This window comes from Pseudophryne corroboree, chromosome 6, assembly GCF_028390025.1.
Source record: "Pseudophryne corroboree isolate aPseCor3 chromosome 6, aPseCor3.hap2, whole genome shotgun sequence".
NCBI lineage: Eukaryota > Metazoa > Chordata > Amphibia > Anura > Myobatrachidae > Pseudophryne > Pseudophryne corroboree.
In genome coordinates, this window is record NC_086449.1 from 103,855,214 (window position 1) to 103,881,828 (window position 26,615).

At 45.5% G+C, this 26,615-nt stretch overlaps 1 protein-coding gene across 7 annotated transcripts in view; it reads left to right on the forward strand.

The window, feature by feature from the left end:
* PGLS (6-phosphogluconolactonase) overlaps positions 1–26,615 on the forward strand; it is a 176,505-nt gene that overhangs the window by 98,559 nt on the left and 51,331 nt on the right. For 2 of the 7 annotated variants that reach the window (XM_063931574.1, XM_063931575.1), the window contains exon 2: positions 20,552–20,813. In XM_063931574.1, coding sequence (XP_063787644.1) covers positions 20,552–20,813 — 262 coding nt within the window. Of the gene's footprint in view, positions 1–17,912; positions 18,086–18,240; positions 18,276–19,983; positions 20,091–20,171; positions 20,236–20,551; positions 20,814–26,615 lie in introns of those variants that run through there. The other 5 variants (XM_063931578.1, XM_063931576.1, XM_063931572.1 and 2 more) reach the window with 5 other exon arrangements.

The following is a 26,615-nucleotide window of genomic DNA, read 5'->3' on the forward strand; positions in this document are numbered from 1 at the left end:
CTCCCCCTGCTCTGCATCCCTTCCCTACTGCTCCGTCCTGTCCCCCCTGCTGCTGATGCCAGCTGCTGCACCTGTCACTGTATGACAGGCAGCGGTGCTGGCAGCATGAAAAGCCACTCCCCTCCTCATACCTGTGTGACAGCAGCTGTATGGAGGGGGCGGAGCTACACAGAATGGAAGGGGCAGGGATAAACAGGATGGAAAGGCGGAGCTACACGAACCAGGCTGCTGTAGAGAGAGGGACAGCCAGACTTAGGTTAGTGGAGAGTGAGAAAGAAATGTATGTGTGTGTGTATTGTGGGGGGGGGGGGGGGGTGTATGGTGGGGGTGTGTATGGTGGGTGTGTATATGTGTATATATGTGTGAATTGTGTGAGTGAGGTATGTCTGTATGTGCACGCATTATGGATGCTACTACTGGGGGGGGGCATTACATCTAAGGACGCTACTACTACTGGGGAAGAGGCATTACGTATAACTACGCTACTACTGGGGAAGGGGTATTACATATAACGACGCTACTACTGGGGTAGGGGTATTACGTATAACGACGCTACTACTGGGAAAGGGGCATTACGTGTAACGACGCTACTACTACTTGGGGGGTATTACGTATAATGATGCTACTACTGGGGGGGCATTGCATGTAAGTACGCTACTACTACAGGGTGGGCATTACGTATAACGACGCTACTACTGGGAAAGGGGCATTACGTGTAACGACGCTACTACTACTTGGGGGGTATTACGTATAATGATGCTACTACTGGGGGGGCATTGCATGTAAGTACGCTACTACTACAGGGTGGGCATTACGTATAACGACGCTACTACTGGGGGGGCATTCCATGTAAGTACGCTACTACTACAGGGGGGGCATTACGTATAACGACGCTACTACTGGGGGGGCCATTACATGTAAGTACGCTACTACTACAGGGGGGCATTACGTATAACGATGCTACTACTGGTGGGGCCACTACATGTAAGTACGCTACTACTACAGGGAGGCATTACACATAACAATGCTACTACTGGGGGGGCCATTACATGTAAGGACGGTACTACTACTTGGGGGGGGGGGAATTACATATAACGACGCTACTACTGGGGGGGCATTATATGTAAGTACGCTACTACTACTGGGGAGGCATTACGTATAATGACGCTACTACTGGGGGGCATTACATGTAATTACATTACTACTACAGGGGGGCATTACGTATAACGATGCTACTACTAGGGGGGCCATTACATGTAAGTACGCTACTACTACTGGGGTGGGGACATTACGCATAATGACGCTACTACTGGGGGGGGGGGCATTACATGTAAGTACGCTACTACTACTACTGGGGGGGCATTACGTATAATGACGCTACTACTGGGGGGCCATTACATGTAAGTACGTAAATACTACGGGGGGGCATTACGTATAATGACGCTACTACTGGGGGGGGGGCATTACATGTAAGTACGTTACTACTACAGGAGGCATTACGTATAATGACGCTACTACTGGGGGGGCATTACATGTAAGTACGCTACTACTACAGGGGGGCATTACGTATAACGACGCTACTACTGAGGGGGCCATTACATGTAAGGACGCTACTAATACTTGGGGGGGGGGGCATTACGTATAATGACGCTACTACTGGGGGGGGCATTACAAGTATGCTATTACTACTGGGGGAGCATTACGTATAAGGATGCTACTACTGGGGGAGGGGCCATTATGTATAAGGACGCTACTACTGGGGGCATTATGTATAAGGACACTACTATTACTGGGGAGGCATTACGTATAACAATGCTACTACTACTGTGGGTGCATTACGTATAAGGATGCTACTACTACTGGGGGTGCACTACATATAAGCACGCTACTGCTACTGGGGGTGGCATTACGTATAAGAACGCTTCTACTACTGGGGATGCACTACGTATAAGGACGCTACTACTACTGTGGGTGCATTATGTATAAGGATGCTACTACTACTGGGGGGGGGGGCATTATGTATAAGGACGCTACTACTACTGGAGGCGCATTACATATAAGGATGCTACTACTACTAGGGGGGAATTACGTATAAGGACGCTTCTACTACTGGGGGTGCACTACGTATAAGGATGCTACTACTACTGGGGGGGCATTACGTATAAGGACGCTTCTACTACTGGGGGTGCATTATGTATAAGGATGCTTCTACTACTGGGGGTGCATTATGTATAAGGATGCTACTACTACTGGGGGGGCATTACGTATAAGGACATTTCTACTACCGGGGGTGCACTACGTATAAGGATGCTACTGCTACAAGGGGGGGCATTATGTATAAGGATGCTACTACTACTGGGGGGGCATTATGTATAAGGATGCTACTACTACTACTGGGGTGCATTACATATAAGGATGCTACTACTACGGGTAGGGCATTACGTTTAAGATGAATAAGATTTTGCTACTGTGTGGGGTAAATTTAAATGTGGTTACTATTGTGTGGCCATGCCCCTTACTTGTGAGACCACACCCCTTTTCTTGGCGTGCGCCAAAGGCGCGCGCTGACCCTTTGTTGAATATGGGAGGGCACAAATTTATAATTTGCAGGGGGGTGCCGAACACCCTAGCACCGGCCCTGTCTCCACGTGTATGCTGTCCTCGGTTCCAGCCTGACCACTTCCGGTTGCATTGTTGGGCTGGTCAGCTGGAAATGGTTGGAGACAGTTGCAGGGGACTAGAAGGTAAGATATTTAAGGTTTGTTTTTTGCACTGTAAACAGATTTTCACAATTAAACAAGTCATCAAGTGCTGCCCTCCATTACTTGTTGTCTATTGGGGAAGCCGTCCTCCTAGGGAAGGAACCAGAGCAGGATTAGTCCCTTTGGGGATTGCAAGAGTGTCAGATCATTAGCATGGTGTAAGTTTAATAATAAGATTTAACTCACCGGTAAATCTATTTCTCGTAGTCCGTAGTGGATGCTGGGACTCCGTAAGGACCATGGGGATTAGCGGCTCCGCAGGAGACTGGGCACAACTAAAGAAAGCTTTAGGACTACCTGGTGTGCACTGGCTCCTCCCACTAAGACCCTCCTCCAGACCTCAGTTAGGATACTGTGCCCGGAAGAGCTGACACAATAAGGAAGGATTTTGAATCCCGGGTAAGACTCATACGAGCCACACCAATCACACCGTATAACTCGTGATACTATACCCAGTTAACAGTATGAAATATAACTGAGCCTCTCAACAGATGGCTCAACAATAACCCTTTAGTTAGGCAATAACTATAAACAAGTATTGCAGACAATCCGCACTTGGGATGGGCGCCCAGCATCCACTACGGACTACGAGAAATAGATTTACCGGTGAGTAAAATCTTATTTTCTCTGACGTCCTAAGTGGATGCTGGGACTCCGTAAGGACCATGGGGATTATACCAAAGCTCCCAAACGGGCGGGAGAGTGCGGATGACTCTGCAGCACCGAATGAGCAAACTCTAGGTCCTCCTCAGCCAGGGTATCAAACTTGTAGACTCTTACAAAAATGTTTTAACCCGACCAAGTAACAGCTCGGCAAAGTTGTAAAGCCGAGACCCCTCGGGCAGCCGCCCAAGAAGAGCCCACTTTTCTCGTGGAATGGGCTTTTACAGAATTAGGGTGCGGCAGTCCAGCCGCAGAATGTGCAAGTTGAATCGTGCTACAGATCCAGCGAGCAATCGTCTGCTTAGAAGCAGGAGCACCCAGCTTGTTGGGTGCATACAGGAGAAATAGCGAGTCAGTTTTCCTGACTCCAGCTGTCCTGGAAACATATACTTTTCAGGGCCCTGACTACATCCAGTAACTTGGAATCCTCCAAGTCCCAAGTAGCCGCAGGCACCACCATAGGTTGGTTCACATTAAAAAATTATACCACCTTAGGAAGGAATTGGGAACGAGTCCTCAATTCCGCCTTATCCATATAAAATACAGATAAGGGCTTTTGTATGACAAAGCCGCCAATTCTGATACACGCCTGGCCGACGCCAAGGCCCACAGAATGACCACTTTCCACGTGAGGTATTATAGCTCCACGGATTTAAGTGGCTCAACCCAATGCGACTTCAGGAAATCCAACACTACGTTGAGATCCCACGGTGCCACTGGAGGCACAAACGGGGGCTGACTATGCAGCACTCCCTTAACAAAAGTCTGAACTTCAGGCAGTGAAGCCAGTTCTATTTTGGAAGAAAATCGATAGAGCCGAAATCTGGACCTTAATGGAACCCAATTTTAGGCCCATAGTCACCTCTGACTTGTAGGAAGTGCAGAAATCGACCTAGCTGAAATTCCTCCTTTGGGGCCTTCCTGGCCTCACAGTACGCAACATATTTCCGCCATATGCGGTGATAATGGTTTGCGTTCACTTCTTTCCTAGCTTTAAATAGCGTAGGGATAACTTCCTCCGGAATTCCCTTTTCCTTCAGGATCCGGCGTTCAACCGCCATGCCGTCAACGCAGCCGCGGTACGTCTTGGAACAGACAGGCCCCCTGCTGCAGCAGGTCCTGTCTGAGCGGCAGAGGCCATGGGTCCTCTGAGATCATTTCTTGGAGTTCTGGGTACCAAGCTCTTCTTGGCCACCCGGAACAATGAGTATAGTTCTTATTCCTCTCCTTCTTATTATTCTCATTACCCTGGGTATGAGAGGCAGAGAAGGGAACACATACACCGACTGGTACACCCACGGTGTTACCAGAGCGTCCACAGCTATCGCCTGAGGGTCCCAGACCTGGCGCAATATCTTTGTAGCTTTCTGTTGAGGCGGGACGCCATCCTGTCCACCTGTGGCCTTTCCCCACGGTGTACAATCATTTGGAAGACTTCTGGATGAAGTTACCACTCTCCCGGGTGGAGGTCGTGTCTGCTGAGAAAGTCTGCTTCTCAGTTGTCCACTCCGGGAATGAACACTGCTGACAGTGCTAACATATGATTTTCCGCCCATCGGAGAATCCTTGTGGCTTCTGCCATCGCCATCCTGCTTCTTGTGCCGCCCTGTCGGTTTACATGAGCGACCGCCGTGATGTTGTCTGACTGGATCAGCACCGGCCGGTGTTGAAGCAGGGGACTAGCCTGACTTAGGGCATTGTAAATGGCCCATAGTTCCAGAACATTTATGTGTAGGGAAGTCTCCTGACTTTTCCATAGGCCTTGGAAGTTTCTTCCCTGTGTGACTGCCCCCCAGCCTTGAAGGCTGGCATCCGTGGTCACCAGGACCCAGTCCTGTATGCCAAATCTGCGGCCTCCTAGAAGATGAGCACTCTGCAGTCACCACCACAGCGACACCCTGGCCCTTGGAGACAGGGTTATCCGCCGATGCATCTGAGGATGCGACCCAGACCACTTGTCCAACAGATCCCACTGGAAGATCCTTGCCTGGGACTTGGCGAATGGAAATTCTTCGTAAGAAGCTACCATCTTTCCCAAGGCTCGCGTGCATTGATGCACCGATACCTGTATTTGTATTAGGAGGTCTCCGTCTAGAGACGCCAACTCCTTGGACTTCTCCTCCGGAAGAAACCCTTTTTATCCTGTTCTGTGTCCAGAACCATACCCAGGAACAGTAGACGCGTCGTAGGAACCAGCTGCGACTTTGGAATATTCAGAATCCAGCCGTGCTGTTGTAGCACTTCCCGAGATAGTGCTACTCCGACGAACAACTGCTCCCTGGACCTCGCCTTTATAAGGAGATCGTCCAAGTACAGGATAAGTACTTCGGCCATTACCTTGGTAAATACCCTCGTGCCGGGGACAGACCAACGGCAACGTCTGGAATTGGTAATGACAATCCTGTACCACAATTTTGAGGTACACCTGGTGAAGAGGGTAAATAGGGACATGCAGGTAAGTATCCTTGATGTCCAGTGATACCCTGAAATTTCCCAGGCTTGCAATAATCGCCCTGAGCGATTCTATTTTGAACTTGAACCTTCGTATATAAGTGTTCAAGGATTTCAATTTTAGAATGGGTCTCACCGAACCGTCTGGTTTCGGTACCACAACATTTTGGAATAGTAACCCCGGCCTTATTGAAGGAGGGGTACCTTGATTTCACCTGCTGGAAGTACAGCTTGTGAATTGCCGCCAGTACTACCTTTCTCCGAGGGCAGCAGGCAAGGCTGATGTGAGGCAACGGCGAGGGGGAGTCGTCTCGAACTCCAGCCTGTATCCCTGTGATACTACTTGCAGAACCTAGGAATCCACCTGTGGGCAAGCCCACTGTCCCTGCAGTTCCCGAGACGCGCCCCCACCGCACCTGTCTCCACCTGTGGAGCCCCAGCGTCATGCGGTGGACTCAGAGGAAGCGAGGGAAGATATTTGATCCTGGGAACTGGCTGACTGGTGCAGCTTTTTCCTTCTTCCCTTTTCTCTGTGCAGAAAGGAAGCGCCTTTGACCTGCTTGCTTTTCTGAAGCCGAAAGGACTGTATCTGAAAATACGGTGCTTTCTTAGGCTTTTGTGAGGAAACCTGAGGTAAAAATTTTTCTTCCCAGCTGTTGCTGTGGATACGAGGTCCCAGAGACCATCCCCAAACAATTCCTCACCCTTATAAGGCAGAATCTTCATGTGCCTTTTAAATGCAGCATCACCTGTCCACTGCCGGGTTTCTAATACCCTCCTGGCAGAATGGACATTGCATTAATTCTGGATGCCAGCCGGCAAATATCCCTCTGTGCATCCTTTATATATAAGACAACGTCTTAAATATGCTCAATGTTAGCAAAATATTATCCCTGTCTTAGCGTATTAATATTATCTGACAGGGTATCAGACCACGCTGCAGCAGCACTATTTATGCTGAGGCAATTGCAGGTTTCAGTATATAACCTGAGTGTGTAAATACAGACTTCAGGATCGCCTCCTGCTTTTTATCAGCAGGTTTCTTCAAGGTGGCCGTATCCTAAGACGGCAGTGCCACCTTTTGACAACGTGTGAGCGCCTTATCCACCCTGAGGGATATCTCCCAACGTGACCTATCCTCTGGCGGGAAAGGGTACGCCATCAGTAACTTTTGTCAAAGTCAGAAAAATATCTCTATGCACGTTGCCATATTTGCACCGCACACTGGTCCGCGCTGCGCATGCGTACGCTCTCCCGTGAAGGCGCATACCCGCAATAGCGTGCACCCGCGGGCGCACGGTATGCGTATTTACGGTAGAGTTTATGTAGTCGTAGCGTGCGACTCATTCGTTACACATTTTCATAATTAATGTAGTTTATAGATCATGATCCCTTTAATGATTTCTGAAAGTTTAGTTAACATAAAACGTCCCTGAACGGAGGAATCCCTCTTTGTATGGTACGAAGGGTCTAACAGGAATCATATAGCAGTGTTTGGTACCCATCGGAAGAGTATTTAATTAACAATATTCCGGTGTTGGTTTGGAGCGTATTAATCGCTCGTGCGGATAGTTATGGACATAAAAAGTTTATGTCCATTTCTATTATTTACACATACTCAGGTATGCGGCGGGAAACCCAGTTTCCCACCCACCTGAGCTGTTGGAAATCGTCACAGCCCACCTGTATGAATCAACCTATGACCTTTTGTTATGATGCGAAGCCGGATTCCTGTGTCCAATGGACGACAAGATTGTAGGGACCATTGGATTGCATTGTGTGTGGGGCATAAATAGGCAGGCCGACCACATCCAGCTCTCACTCTTCAACGGTTCTCATTGCTGAAAATCGGGTGCTGGATGTCCAGGCGCATGCGATCGTTTCCCCTTGTGCGTAAGTTTTCTCTCCGTAATCATATTGTCTTACTGTGAGCCAATCTCTCTCTCTCTCCGTCTCTCTCCCTTCTCTTTCTCTCGTATCTCCCATTGACTAGTATTGTACTGTATTAGATCAGCATAGTATTGTATTGTATTTCTTGTATAGTTATTTGGTTAGGAAGTCTCTGTTATATTGTAGTGTATCATTTGTACTGTGATTCTTTTTGCAAGTATAATAGTTATAATACAGTTAATAGGCTTTGGACCCTAAACCAGTATCTGTGTATTTCCTATAGTGTTAAGTGTTCACTTGAGCGTCGGAGACGCTCAAGCAGCTTTGTAGTTAGTCAGGTTACACAAGGTTGCACTTACACCCTGTATTCACATTAAGGTATTCTGTGCATTTCATTGGTATAACGTTTAGACATAAAGGTATAGCGTTGTGAGCGTCTGCGCCGCTGGTGATCTCCTCGTGGTCTCGAGCGTCCGCTACGCCATAGCGAATCATTACTCTAGTCATAGCCAACAACGTGCTGTCCTGTGATCACTGGGCCGTGAGCGAACGTGACGCTTGAGCGTCTCGCCTACGGCTGAGCGATCGTTACGCAACTAGCGTACCCTTCCGGTACTTCTTAAGTGAACAGCGTACAGTGTTCTTAGACTTCATTAAGGGTTGTTTATACGACAAAGGAATTTAGCATTGTCAATTGGGGGCTCGTCCTATCCTTCTCATATCTGCACTAGGTAGATCAGCAGACATTATCCCCCAGCAAAGGGTGGGAGGTTGTCTCCCAGTGCTGACGGGATAAGCGTCTGCTTCGCTTAGATAAAGAGTGCTGAAGGAATCCGGGAACCGGAAGTAAGAACAAAACGCTTGTGTCTTTTAAAACTTTTATTTCTCTTCTGTCTTGCGTATACACGCACGCATACATATATCTGCATTTCTTTTTCAAATTTCGTATATCACTATTCCTGTTGCCAATTTTTATAGTTGATAGAAAGTGCTCAAAGAGATTTGCTGTTATTTCATAGTAGAGGTAATAGTTAAAGTATAGACCAACACACGGCTTGTCTGGGAGACAAGGCAGTCAGTGTGGTGTGCGGTAGATGATCAGGGATCATTTACATTGATAAAAGTAGAAATTGTGTTACGGTGGATCTTTGTTTTGCGTACACGTGTCCCTAACAAAAGACTTGCGTACGCAATCCAAAGGCAGACGCACGCAGCGTACATTACGCAACGTAGCGTCCGGTTACGCCCACGTAGCTCAAAGTCACGAAAAAGGTGAATTAGCGCAAAGCGATAGTTAGCGCAAAGGCGATAAGTAACGCACAGCGGTAGATAACGCGACGCGGTACATAACGCAAATCTATTTTTGGAAAAACTGAAATTTAGTTTAACAGATCCTGCTCCTAATTGGTAACACCGCTGGGCTGAAGAAAAATTTCTGCGCAGAAATAGGAGTGGAAGCAAAAGTGTACATGTGTTGAGTGAGTGTGTTTTTGTATACAAGTTATACAACTTAGAGGTTGAACCAATAGAAATCTGGTAGGACACACGTGTAAGTGACATATACGGTGGCTAAGGAGGCATCCTTGGTTGAATAATATTTGAGCAAGTAGAGTATAGCGGACTACAAGGTAACAAGACCAGGAGGTCACAAGGTAACAAGACCAGGAGGTCATAAGGTACAAGTAGGTCCGCTATATAAACATACAAGAGGCACAACCCCGGGGGTTGGTGCAGAACCCATATAGGCCATAAGCTCTTGCTGAAGGAATCGCGGCCGGAAACATCGATTCCACTGATCTCTCAGTACATAACAGGTAGTGCTTATGTACTGAACGATTGTACCGCACGTAATTGTGTGCAGTAGTTAGTAATCTGACCTAATACCATTAGAGTAAAGTGGTCACAAACGCTATTTGTACATTCTGACGTGATTTGTGTAATTTTTTATTTTTAAGGGAAGTTCGCTGGTCACTCAGGAACTATCTAACAACCCCACCTTTACTGGAAAGAGTAAGTGTCCTGCGGGTAACCCTCATATGTTCCAGTAAACCGAAGGTTCTTTTGGTAGGGCCCTGTATCGAGTACGCCAGCACCACGTCGGTGTGATCAGGTCGTATTGGTCGAGGTGGGCGAGTGAGTGGGGTACTCGGTAAACCGCCACCGCCGGCCTATTGTGAATAATTTGGTTTGCTGTAAGGGTTCGCTGAAGACCTTGATTTAAAGATCTAAGGAGTAGTAAGCAACACCTGCAGATTATGGGGGCCAATTGTTCAGGTAGGGGGCGATCAACCTCGGTTCGGGTTGATTCAGAGAACCGACCAGTCGGGTCGGCAAGATACATCATGTGTGAAAAATACGGAAGTCACACAGAGGTTTTATGTGATGAATGGGAGAGAATGACTGTACAAGACAGGGACAAATTCCCAAGAATAGGTAGCTTCAGTCCAGAAGTGTTACAAAATTTAAGGAGGAGGATATGTCTCATAAAATCAACAAAGAGACGAATTCAGCATCATGATTATTTACAGTTATGGCAACAGGAGAGTGAAATGCAAAGAAATGTAACTTACTTACCTAACTTTCATCTTGAGAGGTGGCAATGGAGGGGATTGTGGTTGCGGAGAAAAGCACAGGGTTGAACAATAAAAACGCTCTTAGCAACTGTAGTATAGATTATAAGAATAAGTGTAATAAATGTAACAATGATTATTGTAATACTGTTGAATGTACAACTATTAACCTATGCAAGTTGCACCCCATGTCGAACTTCCCCCAGGAATACACTCATGAAAGTGAGGCCAGAACAATGTCGGCACCTCTTCCGGAAGCCATCCTACAAGACATCCAGGTGGACGCGACCAAATTGGTAAAGGCAATAATCAAACCCCCTAACGGAGGGTCAGGTGAGGTCGTGTCCACAGGTACGTACAATGTTTTATATCACGCACAAACAAATGTACCCCATATTATAAGACCAAAACAAGGTGATGTAATTGAGTTTAGTCCTGTCAGGGTGATCACAGTCCCCAATGGGAAGACTGACGATCAGGGAACCATTCCCGTCAAGGACAGTGCAATGCGCCATCCCTGGTCCCGGACAGAATTGAGATCAATCATGTCTGATTACCCAGATCCTAGGAAAGATCTAACTGTATGATCAAAGATTCACAGAAGCCATACCAACCCCCTAGACAACGACATAATCATGGTATCCAAGGAATCAGGTAGGTACAGGGAAAGCGGTTGATGGTGATGAGCATCCAAGCGTTTGAGGAGGCATCAAATCAACCAAAACCCCAGGCCATTGGCACATGGAGGAACTTAAGGATTTGTGATCTGTGCAAAAGAGAAGGGCATTATGCCAGTAACTGCAACAGCCCACATAAAATCAGACCCCCTAGACATGAAAATGAGCAAAAGTTATGACACACCAAATTACAAGCAGGGATCACATAGGAAGAATTTTGAGCCACACCCATGATAGGTAGTCAAGAAAGGTGATCATACGACTGATGGTAAGCCTGAGGTAACGGTTAATAAATTGGGAGGTCATTCACTGAAAGACACAGGAATGACCAGGTGAAACGTTGTAAATGTATCAGTGAAATGTTTTTTTTTCTCTCTCTCTCTCTATCCCCATCTCTGACGAGTATTGGTAAGAATTCACACATTGCATACCCACTTGGTCCTTGCAGAAGTCTACCAAACCCCAGCATGACCTCCGCCACAATGTATTTCTGGCCAGATACAGACAGTGGAGTAATGCAGGTGCTGGTGGGGAGGGACTGCTCAAGGAGACCAGTAGACACATAGATATGACAGCCTAATAAGTCTGACAATGTTTTTCTAATGCTAACAATGTTTTCTTAATGTTGACAATGTTTAAAAATGCTTTGTTTCTCTTTTCTTATTGGTGGTTATTGTCGAGTTATGTAATGTATATATGCACATGAATTGTTCTCTATCTCTTTTGTTTTTTGTTGTCTCTCTCTTCCCACTCATGTTTCCATGGTTTAAAGATGGTATGTCACCCCTCAGTTGGACCAATGGTAATGCCAGATTTTTTTCTCCTTACAGAAAGATCGCCGGTTAGGAAGGAATATTGCATCACCAGAATGTTCGTTTGGAAGACTGAGAGACAGCACCTTTGAGAGGACAGCAGAACAAGAAGAACAACAAGACGAGAGAACTTATTATCGTAACAAGTTCTCTCCCCCTCAAACTGTTTTCTTATACCCCCTTTACAAATTTCTTCTTTTCTCCTCCTGTAAGATGGACTTGCCCCAAGAGACTGTGATATGGATTTTCCCGTTAACCATGATGTTGACCAGAGCAGTCTGTTTCGGTGAGAGTACCAGTGAGGTCGAGAAAGGATCCAGAAAGGTCCTGATGACTGAGACGGAGGTGTAAATTTCCAATAGCAACCCAATCACCAAGCAAAGGCGAGTACCGGGCACGATCTAACAACCATGTTATCTGTAAACATTTTCTTTGAAGGATTGTTAGTTCAAAAAGAAAAACTGTATCTGTAGGCTCTGTGACAATGGTTGAAGCTGGATGCATAAAGAAATGCCAATCCAGTCTTAATATCCATATGGACCAGCATCCATTGAGTGACTATCACTCCTTAGTGGGTAACGTGTTAAACCAAACAGATTGTTGGGTATGCTCTCAAGTACCTCAGGGTCACAGCAAATCAGGGCTAGTACCATTTCCTTTAACGTTAGGGGAGGTACTTGAGCTAAGTGGTGGGAGACCGGTGGATCGGAGGTTTAACATCTCCAGCCCTCCTAGTTTGAAGCTCCACCAATACCATGTGGATAGGTCCCTCTTATGTTTTAATATCTCCAATCCCCGTAAGCCGGGAAATTGGGAAGTGTCATGGAGCAACCTTACCATGACCTTTTCACACAGAGCAGATAGAATGCCTACAGATACAGTGCTTGTACGCCACATAGCCAGTAGAGGAAAATCTTTCCGGTATCGATATACCTTAGGAAATAGGATTACTAGAGTTGGAGAGGTATCACCAGGATACTGTGCACATATCGTACAAACTGATACGTGCATTAAGCAGATGGAAGAATTAGGGTCAGGAGAGTTCACCTGGAAGGTGTGTAACATGGTAATGTCCTTCTCCGTCCCATATGTTCTCCCCGATGATGCATATTTCATATGCGGGAGAAAGGCGTACAGGTGGCTTGCCCCAAACTCTGAAGGATTGTGTTATATTGGAAAAGTATTGCCTGAAGTGATGACTGTTACACATGACAAAATGAAGGATATACACCGTGGTGCCCAAGCTCCTTATACTCACACTCATTACGAGCACCGAGTTAAAAGACAACTGTCAGAAAGGTTAGAGCATCCGGCCTCTGATCTTATCCATGAATCCACCGGGATTCAGGTTCTGGTAGCGTTAGATTTCACTCGCACCGCTCGAGGAGTGATGAATTATAGATACATTTCCGCACTCGTCAATTTGTTAGATAATATCACTGAAATGTATGATGACACGTTTAGATACACTGGAAGAGAACTTCAAGCCTATAAAACAGAACTAGTTCAGCATAGGATGGTTCTTAATTATCTTACAGCAGTAACAGGCGGATATTGTGTTACATTGGCAACACAGTACGGCATAAAGTGTTGCACGTATATCACAAATAGCACCGAGGATCCGGTAGAGGTCATAGACCAAAAGATGGACGATATTCTGCAATTAAAGTGGGAATTTCGTCGAAAACACAATCTCACCCTTGCTGCTGTAGGTAATGAGCTGACTGGTTGGGTGTCATGGTTGAACCCGCGAAATTGGTTCTCCGGTTTAGGAGACTGGGCTCAAGGAGTCATAATGGATGTTGGAAAGTTTCTACTATGTATCTTGGGTGTCGTTATATCGATTGGATTGATATTTAGATGCGGGCAGGCTTTAATGAGGTGCAAACAAAGTACAAAAGTGATGAGCTTGAGGAGTGAGGAAACCATAATTAACCTGGATCTGATTTATGACCCAATGATAGAAACCAGGATGTGATGAAAATGCGATTATACGGTCCGTTTCTTTCACCTGTTTTTTTTTCTGCTTTTCTCCAAGATAACAAGACCCCCTTGGACGAGGAAGTTGACGAGACGCTATACAGACAACGGATGGACCAAAGAAAGAGTTTTGACCACTTGAGAAATGGACACTTGATGAACTTTGCCATGGATCCCCAGTTTCCCTAGTATTTTTAAACTCACGCTAGCCCAACATTCATTGTAAATCTGATGGCACTGACAAAGCTTGTTGCTCATGCCTAAGGAGCAAAACAGCGCAAAGAAGACGACTTTCAACTGATACCGAACAAAACTTCGACGACAGATGTACATTTACCTGACATAGAATATCATTGCAGTTTCCATAAGTGTTCTTCATTTTCATCTCTACAACCCTCAGGTAATAACACACATAGTATAGGGAATACAGGCACAGATATCAACAATCACATATTCCCCCATTCATGTATCATCAACTAAAATGTGCTCCCCATTTTGTTCAAAAAAAAAAAAAAAAATCCGAAAAGAGCTCGGTAAAGTTTGACAGCCCATCCACAGACCTGTACCACAGGATAAGAAGGAATTCAAATGTATACTTCGCAATACTTCGAAGCTTGATTTACCACACGTACGGCACGATGATACATGACCCTCCAAACATGGACTCATACACACATGCTTCTGTTTTCTCACTAGGTCATACCCTCTTCACACCTACTCCACTCTTCTCCCCTACCCAACCATGGAAATGAATTAACCCCTGACATATATTTTTCTCCTTTTGAAATGTTTTAGAAGGTGGCAGTTATTATTGACTGCCAAAGGGTGGACTGTCAAAGTCAGAAAAATATCTCTATGCACGTTGCCATATTTGCACCGCACACTGGTCCGCGCTGCGCATGCGTACGCTCTCCCGTGAAGGCGCATACCCGCAATAGCGTGCACCCGCGGGCGCACGGTATGCGTATTTACGGTAGAGTTTATGTAGTCGTAGCGTGCGACTCATTCGTTACACATTTTCATAATTAATGTAGTTTATAGATCATGATCCCTTTAATGATTTCTGAAAGTTTAGTTAACATAAAACGTCCCTGAACGGAGGAATCCCTCTTTGTATGGTACGAAGGGTCTAACAGGAATCATATAGCAGTGTTTGGTACCCATCGGAAGAGTATTTAATTAACAATATTCCGGTGTTGGTTTGGAGCGTATTAATCGCTCGTGCGGATAGTTATGGACATAAAAAGTTTATGTCCATTTCTATTATTTACACATACTCAGGTATGCGGCGGGAAACCCAGTTTCCCACCCACCTGAGCTGTTGGAAATCGTCACAGCCCACCTGTATGAATCAACCTATGACCTTTTGTTATGATGCAAAGCCGGATTCCTGTGTCCAATGGACGACAAGATTGTAGGGACCATTGGATTGCATTGTGTGTGGGGCATAAATAGGCAGGCCGACCACATCCAGCTCTCACTCTTCAACGGTTCTCATTGCTGAAAATCGGGTGCTGGATGTCCAGGCGCATGCGATCGTTTCCCCTTGTGCGTAAGTTTTCTCTCCGTAATCATATTGTCTTACTGTGAGCCAATCTCTCTCTCTCTCCGTCTCTCTCCCTTCTCTTTCTCTCGTATCTCCCATTGACTAGTATTGTACTGTATTAGATCAGCATAGTATTGTATTGTATTTCTTGTATAGTTATTTGGTTAGGAAGTCTCTGTTATATTGTAGTGTATCATTTGTACTGTGATTCTTTTTGCAAGTATAATAGTTATAATACAGTTAATAGGCTTTGGACCCTAAACCAGTATCTGTGTATTTCCTATAGTGTTAAGTGTTCACTTGAGCGTCGGAGACGCTCAAGCAGCTTTGTAGTTAGTCAGGTTACACAAGGTTGCACTTACACCCTGTATTCACATTAAGGTATTCTGTGCATTTCATTGGTATAACGTTTAGACATAAAGGTATAGCGTTGTGAGCGTCTGCGCCGCTGGTGATCTCCTCGTGGTCTCGAGCGTCCGCTACGCCATAGCGAATCATTACTCTAGTCATAGCCAACAACGTGCTGTCCTGTGATCACTGGGCCGTGAGCGAACGTGACGCTTGAGCGTCTCGCCTACGGCTGAGCGATCGTTACGCAACTAGCGTACCCTTCCGGTACTTCTTAAGTGAACAGCGTACAGTGTTCTTAGACTTCATTAAGGGTTGTTTATACGACAAAGGAATTTAGCATTGTCACTTTTTAGAAATTACCAGTTTCTTATCGGGGGAAACCACGCTTCTTTACACACTTCATTCATTCATCTGATGGGGGAACAAAACACTGGCTGCTTTTTCTCCCCAAAAATAAAACCCCTTTTATGTGGTACTTGGGTTCATGTCAGAAAATGCGTAACACATTTTTCATTGCCGAGATCATGTAACGGATGTTCCTAGTGGATTGTGTATATGTCTCAACCTCGTCGACACTGGAGTCAGACTCCGTGTCGACATCTGTGTCTGCCATCTGAGGTAACGGGCGTTGTTTGAGCCCCTGATGGCCTTTGAGACGCCTGGGCAGGCGCGGGCTGAGAAGCCGGCTGTCCCACAGCTGTTACGTCATCCAGCCTTTTATGTAAGGAGTTGACACTGTCGGTTAATACCTTCCACCTATCCATCCACTCTGGTGTCGGCCCCACAGGGGGCGACATCCCATTTATCGGCCTCTGCTCCGCCTCAACGTAACCTTCCTCATCCAACATGGCGACACAGCCATACCGACACACCGCACACACACAGGGAATGCTCTGACTGAGGACAGGACCCCACAAAGTCCTTTGGGGAGACCGAGAGAGAGTATGCCAGCACACACCAGAGCGCTATATAATGCAGGGATTAACACTATAACTGAGTGATTTTTCCCCAAATAGCTGCTTGTATACATATATTGCGCATAAATTTAGTGCCCCCCCTCTCTTTTTAACCCTTTGAGCCTGAAAACTACAGGGGAGAGCCTGGGGAGCTGTCTTCCAGCTGCACTGTGAAGAGAAAATGGCGCCAGTGTGCTGAGGGAGAAGCCCCGCCCCCTTTTTGGCGGACTTTCTCCCGCTTTTTCTGTAATACTGGCAGGGGTAATTTTACATCTATATAGCCTCTATGACTATATATGATGTATATTTGCCAGCCAAGGTGTTATTTATTGCCCTCAGAGCGCCCCCCCCCCAGCGCCCTGCACCCATCAGTGACCGAAGTGTGAGGTGTACATGAGGAGCAATGGCGCACAGCTGCAGTGCTGTGCGCTACCTTGGTGAAGACCGAAGTCTTCTGCCGCCGATTTTCCGGACCTCTTCGTGCTTCTGGCTCTGTAAGGGGGACGGCGGCGCGGCTCCGGGAACGAACACCAAGGTCGGGTCCTGTGGTCGATCCCTCTGGAGCTAATGGTGTCCAGTAGCCTAAGAAGCCCAAACTACCACCTGTTAGGTAGGTTCGCTTCTTCTCCCCTTAGTCCCTCGCTGCAGTGAGTCTGTTGCCAGCAGATCTCACTGAAAATAAAAAACCTAAATATACTTTCTTTCTAGGTGCTCAGGAGAGCCCCTAGTGTGCATCCAGCTCAGCCGGGCACAAGACTCTAACTGAGGTCTGGAGGAGGGTCTTAGTGGGAGGAGCCAGTGCACACCAGGTAGTCCTAAAGCTTTCTTTAGTTGTGCCCAGTCTCCTGCGGAGCCGCTAATCCCCATGGTCCTTAAGGAGTCCCCAGCATCCACTTAGGACGTTAGAGAAAGTGTAATTATTTGGATACGTGAAATCTTTAAACATGTAGCTGGAATCAGAAAGATCTGTAAGATGGTCAGTCTATAAATAATATTTAGTACAGATTATGTACTATTATTTATACAGTAACCTTTGTAGAGACTACTTAAATATTTATCAAACAAGTAACTGTAACATAGCTCAGGCCCTGCCAAGTCTCTCCAGGCTTCGTTGCACAAACAGTTGCAGTGTAGTTACACAATACAGAAGACTGCTCTTGCAATACTATCATCAACAATCATGGGCAGATCTGCCAGTTCCCTGTGATCACATCGAGGTATTTCCGCCCTATCTCTCCTCACTTCCTCCGAGCCTGTTACACGAAACGCAGCGCAGCTCTGCTCATAACAACTGGTGGGCGAGTGCCTCCTGTACACTTCCGCCCTTACTGAGGCCACACAGGTAAGAATAGATGACGTCACTTCCGCCCACTCACCTGGCAGTTCCCTTCTTTTTTCATCTCATTCTGCAGCTCAGTGTGTGCTCGGTACAGTATTCATATTATTAATCTGCTATTAGTGTGTGGAGGAGTGTGCATGTTCCTTTCCACACACAGCTCGAGTCAATGTATTCATGCTGAGTGTAATTGCATGCATAATACAAGTATATGTGTGTGGGCGTGGGTCATGCTGCTCTATTAAGCGTTCTGTGGTGCTTATGCTTGGTGCCTGTAACAGGTGTAGAGCTATTGTATTCTCTCAATCTGTTAATGGATTTATACGTATGTTACAATATATCTCACACTCCTGCAGATACAGTGGGATCTAGTGATGTCTCATTGCATCAGGGATCTCATGGGAGATCTAGCTAATATTCTGTACTTAGATGACCTGTTACACCCCATACATGGACATTTAGTTAGGGACAGGGCATGCTGCGACTTATAGTTGCCCAACAGCGGCAGCCTGCCCCTTCCCTGTTTGGTAACATACATATTTTTGTTAAATTGTTTATTAATACCTGCTTTTGGTGCGTGATTTTTATTTTTATTTTTTATTTTGTATACATGAAAATGTATGCTTGGTGAATTTATGCGATATATAATTGTATTTATTCTTTTAATCTGATTTTTTTTTTTTTTTTTTTGCTTCTTGTGTTTGCAGTTTATGCTTAAACCAGTAAAAGGTGTGTGGCTCCTGCATCTATACACATTTCCTATTTTATTATTTAATATTTTTATGTTTAAATTCTCACATACCATCCTATCCCGTTAAACTCGGGCACTTATGAATTACACAGGTTCTGTGGCTGGCTGACTTCAAGCCTGCATGTCACCTGGTTTTAATCAGCCACAGAACCTGTGTAATACATGAGTGTCCCAGTTTAAAGGGATAGTATGGTAAGCCTATGAATCTGGTTTCCAGAGTGAAGACTGTGTTTAAGTCACCGTGATAGGGCTGGTGTATGTGAATCAATATAGTACATCAAACTTAGGCAACTACAACTCCCAGCATACCCTACAAGGAATTTTAGTTCCAGCCTTTGGTTAACAGGATATTCGGGGTCTTACAGTTTACAACAGCAGAAGAGCTACAGGTTGCAAATTCATTTCTAACACGATCCAGGTGCAAGGAGATTTAGGCGTGTGTATTCTGATGGTCTTATTAGTATGTGCCTCTAGTATTAAGAGGATGGTTACATTTTTGCAATCTATACTGTGTGTATATATTGTTTTACTCAAATTTTAGGTTTAGTGGCTTTTTAAGTGTTGATGCATCATTAAATGTTTTTCTTTGTTTCTATCCTTCCTGAAAATCAACTGTGCCCTGAGGATTACAATGGTCTCCAGCTACCAGGATTCATGCAGCCATTACAAGTATAAAGTTAATGGCTCAGCGCCACAGAGGACTCCTGTGGTGTTTGATCTGGTTACCTAGGAAACTGTTTTCCTCTGAGAGCCACTCCCAACCTATAGATGATATTGTCTGGAAGCATCTGTGTCTGATTGCAGGGACCCAGCTAAATCAATTAGTTCCCAGAAGGAACATGTTTACCATATCCCAGACCTGATTAGAGAGTCTGTCATTGGTTTCCATGCATTGCGCATAAATTGATGACATTTAGTTTATGCCCTCGGATTAAAAAAGGGAGAGTCTAATGGTAATCGTCTAACATCGTTGTGTGTTGTTTTGGGGGATTTCTGCCATAGATTTAGCTATAGATGTGTTTTATTTATTTATTAACTTTTCTGCTATAGATTCCTATTTACTACAGGATTCCTCACCAGAGCTGCTAAAGCATGAGTTCTCCACCTTCTGTCAACATTTCACTGACACAGGGGTGGAATTATGGTTTAGCCAAGCCCTAAACTATACTTGTAGCCACAAGTGCAAGCTTCACCCTTCGGTACTTATTTATACAGTTAATTGCCGAGTCATTGTAACATGAGGGAAAAATCACATGCCAATCACATGTAATCGGACCTTACTCTGTTCTTCAAGCAGCATAACTGGGTCAGGGAAGTTTTACAGTGCTGCTGTCCCAACCCCCAGGTAAGTAGCAGACATTGTAGACGGCCAGCACTGCTAACCACACAGCTGACCAGCCGAGGATGACTTCTGGATATGGGGAAATATAGTCCTTTCCCTGCAGAGCTAGTCGGTGATGCCCAGCCCAGTGGCAGGAGTGGTTAGTGAGGTGGATATTTTAGAACAGGGCAATATTAAAGTGTGTTTGATTAGTTCTCAGATGTCCAATTTTCTGGAACAGAGAAGATAAAAAAACAGATTCTAATCTAGAAAATCATAAAGACTTCTTGGTGTCTGTATTAATAACATAGCTGCATGCACCACATTGAGAGGAATTTAACACTCTTCTAATGCACTAGATACATGTCACCCTATTGATGTTGTGTCAGTGACATTATTTTTTTTTGGTACATATTATTACACACGTATCAGATTTTATTTGTTGACACTGAGTTAGAATCTGTTGTTTGTGGATTTCTCTCCAGATCTGTGATGTCCTCCAGCCGTCAGATCCGTGTGTTCCCCTCGCCAGCGGAGCTTGCTCTCTCACTGTCACAGCTCCTGGTACATGAATCTAGGGGCAAAAATAGCTTCCATCTGGGCTTATCGGGTGGAAGCTTGGTTCAGCTGCTAAGCCGGGAATTACCCAAAACTGCAGGGCTCAATACAGAAGGGTGGAAAGTAGCTATGTGCGATGAAAGGCTGGTCCCATTTACTGACCCGGAGAGCACATATGGAGAGTACCAGGTGAGTTGCTCTTATGATGCCAGTTTTGTACAGCTTTTTGTTACGGTCAAAATATATTTGCAAACAAAAGCTGCAACTGTCTGTTTTGTAATGATAAAGCTTCTGAAGACCTATATTCATTTAAATGAATAAGAGAACTGATTTGCTGCCATGTCTCTGAACCCCCATTTCTCTAACGTCCTAGTGGATGCTGGGGACTCCGTAAGGACCATGGGGAATAGACGGGCTCCGCAGGAGACAGGGCACTTTAAGAAAGAATTTGGATACTGGTGTGCTCTGGCTCCTCCCTCTATGTCCCTCCTCCAGACCTCAGTTTGAATCTGTGCCCGGACGAGCTGGGTGCAACTTAGTGAGCTCTCCTGAGCTTGCTAAAAAGAAAGTATTTTGTTAGGTTTTTTTTTATTTTCAGAGAGTTCTGCTGGCAACAGACTCTCTGCTACGTGGGACTGAGGGGAGAGAAGCAGCCCTACTCACTGAAGATAGGTCCTGCTTCTTAGGCTACTGGACACCATTAGCTCCAGAGGGATCGTACACAGGATCGCACCCTTGGTCGTCCGATCCCGGAGCCGCGCCGCCGTCCCCCTCGCAGAGCCGGAAGACAGAAGCCGGTGACAGAAGCAAGAAGACTTCGAAATCGGCGGCAGAAGACTCCAGTCTTCATATGAGGTAGCGCACAGCACTGCAGCTGTGCGCCATTGCTCCCACACTAAACCCACATACTCTGGTCACTGTAGGGTGCAGGGCGCAGGGAGGGCGCCCTTGGCAGCAATTAGAGACCTCTTGGCAAAAGTGGGCATATATACAGTTGGGCACTGTATATATGCATGGGCCCCCGCCATATTTTTTACACAGAAACGCGGGACAGAAGCCCGCCGCTGAGGGGGCGGGGCTTCTTCCTCAGCACTCACCAGCGCCATGTTTTTTCTCCACAGCACCGCTGAGAGGAAGCTCCCCAGTCTCTCCCCCTGCAGTTACACGGTAGAAGAGGGTAAAAAGAGAGGGGGGGCACATAATTAGGCGCAAAAATCAATATAAACAGCAGCTACTGGGTTAACATTAAGTTACCGTGTTATTCCTGGGTTAATAGCGCTGGGGTGTGTGCTGGCATACTCTCTCTCTGTCTCTCCAAAGGGCCTTATGGGGGAATTGTCTTCAGATGAGCATTCCCTGAGTGTGTGGTGTGTCGGTACGTGTGTGTCGACATGTCTGAGGTAAAAAGGCTCCCCTAAGGAGGAGATAGAGCAAATATGTGTGTGTGAGGGTGTCTCCGTCGACAACGCCGACACCTGTTTAGATATGTGTAATTAAGTGCTAAGGTGAATTTATTGCACAAAAGATTAGAGAACAGACAGGAAATCTACCCATGTCTGTCCCTATGTCACAGAGACCTTCAGAGTCTCTCAATGCTCACTATCCAAAATAATAAACACTCATATCGACACGGAGGTTGACTCCAGTGTCGACTACGATAATGCAAAGTTACAGCCAAAATGGCAGAAAAGTATTCAATATGATTATTGTAATAAAAGATGATTTGCATATCACTGATGACTCATCTGTCCCTGACACAAGTGTACACATGTTTAAGGGGAAGAAAGCTGAGGTAAATTTTCCTCCTCTCATGATGAAAAAGAGCGGGAATCTCCAGACAAGAGACTGCAGTTTCCCACAAAGAATTCTCAGGCAGTATCCTTTCCCCACTAGGGCCAGGATAGGATGGGAATCTTCCCCTAGGGTGTCACGTTTGCCCAAAAGGTAGCCCTGATGTAACAGCTATTCTCAGGGATCCTGCAGATAGCGTGCACATTCTGGTACACTACTCAGACCGGCGATTGTGTCGGCATGGGTTTATAGCGCTGTGGCAGCGTGGACAGGTACCTTATCAGCAGAGATTGAAACCCTAGTATATATATATATATATATATATATATATATATATATATATATATATATATATATATATATATATAGAGAGTTGGAGAGATAGGGTTCGGCGCTCAGTGTTGTTAAACAATGGTAAAAGGCACACAAATATCTAAAAGTTTAAAAGATTTATTTTTTTAAAAAAATGTTAAAATTTTTTTTAATATATGAGAGTAAAACAAGGGTACTTAAAAACATAAACGTATGGATCAAGTAAAATCAAGTAAAAAAAGGTCAAGTAAAAAATTTTTTTTCAAGTAAAAATTATTTTTTGGAATACGTAAACATTTTTACAAGGATAAAAGGATTAACTTAGCTTTAAGAAACAGCAGGGGATTGGTGCACCAATCCCCTGCTGTTTCTTAAAGCTAAGTTAATCCTCTTATCCTTGTAAAAATTTTTACGTATTCCAAAAAAAATTTTTTTACTTGAAAAAAATTTTTTTACTTGACCTTTTTTTACTTGATTTTACTTGATCCATACGTATATGTTTTTAAGTACCCTTGTACTTTTAAGTACCTTTTTTTGAGTAAAAAGCCTGGCAATTATAGATGCCTAGGCTGCACAACATGTATTTACTTGGAAACTGGTGATACATGTTATCACCCGCATTCGGGTAAAGCAATCAAAATAACACACTGTCTAACTTGTACCACTCGTTTTGTAGTATACTACATAAAGTGTCCATGTGGACTCCTTTATGTAGGTAAAACCTCTTGTACCTTCAAAGAGAGGATGGCACAACACAGGAGTGCCATCAAATTAGCCCTAGAAGGCAGGGTTTCGGAACAACCTGTTGCCAAGCACTTCAAAGCTAAGGGTCACAATTTATCTAGCTTAAGGTATAAAATGATCGATCACATCCCTGAAGGACGCAGGGGGGGTGATCGCAACAAAGCGTTGTTGCGGTGTGAAACCAGGTGGATCTATTTTCTAAATACCATAGCCCCACATGGATTAAATGAAACATTGTCTTTCTCCAGTTTTTTTGTTTTAAAGGCTGGTTGTAATGAGTTATGTTTTAGTTTTTAACTACAAAAACAATCACCGTTGCATAAGTATTTGTATCCTTACATGTCTGACTGCATATAGTCATCATTATGTAATAATGAATTAGTTAATTTGCACTATTGTGTTTATTGACTTTTGAAATATATGTGTCCATGTCTCTGTCACTTGAATATGATTTGTTGGTGAAGGGTTAATACACAGTGGTTACTTTGCGTTCCAGGTGATGTCAGCGGAAATTGACGCTTTGGCGGAAATGGACGCTGTGCACACCTGGCACGATCTGCACATGGTGATATGCTGCTATATAGGTAAGAATTTTGTTTGTGTACTGTTATGTAAGCCTGAAGACGGTTTTTTCAAATAAAACCGAAACGTTGCTTGACGGGGTGATGTCCTGTCTTTCTTGAATGAAGACCTGAGAGTGCCGCTTTACTCGTAACTATACATGCAATTGCTTTTGCTTATGAAGGCACCGGGCGTTTAATTTGAATTATCTTAGGAGTGCCGGGTCTGGAACTGTGTGTATGTATATGTATGTATATATATATATATATATATCATGCCCAAAGAGACATGAGTATACTGGGTCCTAGAGTCAAAGCTATGTCGATTTCTGCTTTACGTGTCCTGTAGAATATGCAATGGACAGATGATGCCGACTTAAGAGGCATATGGAAGGCTGAGGATTATGTGGAGAAGGGTTCTCGGACCTGGGGGGTAATTCCAAGTTGATCGCAGCAGGATTTTTGATAGCAATTGGGCAAAACCATGTGCACTGCAGGGGAGGCAGATATAACATGTGCAGAGAGAGTTAGATTTGGGTGGGTTATTTTATTTCTGTGCAGGGTAAATACTGGTTGCTTTATTTTTACACTGCAAATTAGATTGCAGATTGAACACACCCCACCCAAATCTATCTCTCGCTGCACATGTTATATCTGCCCCTCCTGCAGTGCACATGGTTTTGCCCAATTGCTATCAAAAATCCTGCTGCGATCAACTTGGAATTACCCCCCTGGTCTCCACAGTTATGCTGGTAATTCTGATATTTTGCCTTATATTCCTACACAGCCTAGGAAAGCACGACATTATCAAATGCAGCCTTTCGAACAAAGAAACAAAGTCCGAATTGCGTCCTTTCTTGCCAGAGGCGGGGGCAGAGGAAAGAAGCTGCACAACACAGCTAGTTCCCAGGAACAGAAATCCTCCCCGGCCTCTACAAAAATCCACCGCATGTCGCTGGGGCTCCACAGGCGGAGCTAGGCACGGTGGGGGCACGCCTTCGTAGGTTCAGCCACAAGTGGGTTCACTCCCTGTTAAGATACCTGGGCAATAGATTTTGTGTCTCAGGGATACAAGCTGGACTTTGAGAAGATGCCCCCTCACCGACGGCCCTGCCGGCTTCCCCCCACGAGAGGGAAACAGTGTTAACTGCAATTCACAAATTGTATCTGCAACAGGTGGTGGTCAAGGTTCCCCTCCTTCAACAAGGAGGGGGTTATTATTCGACCATGTGGTAGTCCCGAAACCGGACGGTTCGGTCAGACCCATATTGAATTTAAAAATCCCTGAACATATACCTGAAAGGGTTCAAGTTCAAGATGGAATCGCTAAGAGCGGTCATTGCAAGCCTGAAAGGGGGAGATTTTATGGTGACTCGGGACATAAAGGATGCATACCTTCATGTCCCCATTTATCTACCTCATCCGGCGTACCTCAGAATTGCGGTACGGGATTGTCATTACCAATTTCAGACGTTGCTGTTTGGTCTCTCCACGGCCCCGAGAATGTTCACCAAGGTAATGGCGGAAATGATGGTGCTCCTGCGGAAGCAAGGGTCACTATTATCACGTACTTGGACGATCTCCTCATAAAAGCGAGATCAAGAGAGCAGTGGCTGAACAGCGTATCACTTTCTCTGGAAGTGTAACGGCAACACGGCTGGATTCTATATATTCCAAAGTCGCAGTTGGTTCCTACAGCTCATCTGCCTCTCCTAGGCATGATCCTAGACACAGTCCTGAAAAGGGTTTATCTCCTGATAGAGAGAGCTCAGGAGCTCGTGACACTGGTCAGGAATCTATTAAAACCAAAACAGGCGTCAGTGCATCACTGCACTCGAGTCCTGGGAAGGATGGTGGCATCATACGAGGCCATTCCCTTCGGCAGGTTCCATGCGAGGACCTTCCAATGGGACTTACTGGACAAGTGGTCCGGATCACATCTTCAGATGCATCGGTTAATCACCCTATCCCCCAGGGCCAGGGTGTCTCTCCTGTGGTGGCTGCAGAGTACTCACCTTCTCGAAGGTCGCAGATTCGGCTTTCAGGACTGGGTCCTGGTGACCACGGATGCAAGCCTCCGAGGGTAGGGGGGCAGTCACATAGGGAAGAAATTTCCAAGGGCTGTGGTCAAGTCAGGAGACTTGCCTTAACATCAACACCCTGGAACTAAGGGCCATATACAACGCCCTACGTCAAGCGGAGTCCCTGCTTCGCGACCAACTGGTTCTGATTCAGTCAGACAATATCACCACGGTGGCTCATGTAAACCGCCAAGGCGGCACAAGGAGCAGGGTGGCGATGGTAGAAGCCACCAGAATTCTTCGCTGGGCGGAGAATCGCGTAAGAGCACTATCAGCAGTGTTCACTCCGGGAGTGGACAACTGGGAAGCAGACTTCCTCAGCAGGCACGACCTCCACCCGGGAGAGTGGGGACTTCTTCAAGAAGTCTTCACGCAGATTGCAAGGCGGTGGGAACTGCCACAGGTGGACATGATGGCATCCCGCCTCAACAAAAAGCTACAGAGATATTGCGCCAGGTCAAGAGACCCTCAGGCGATAGCTGTAGACGCACTAGTGACACCGT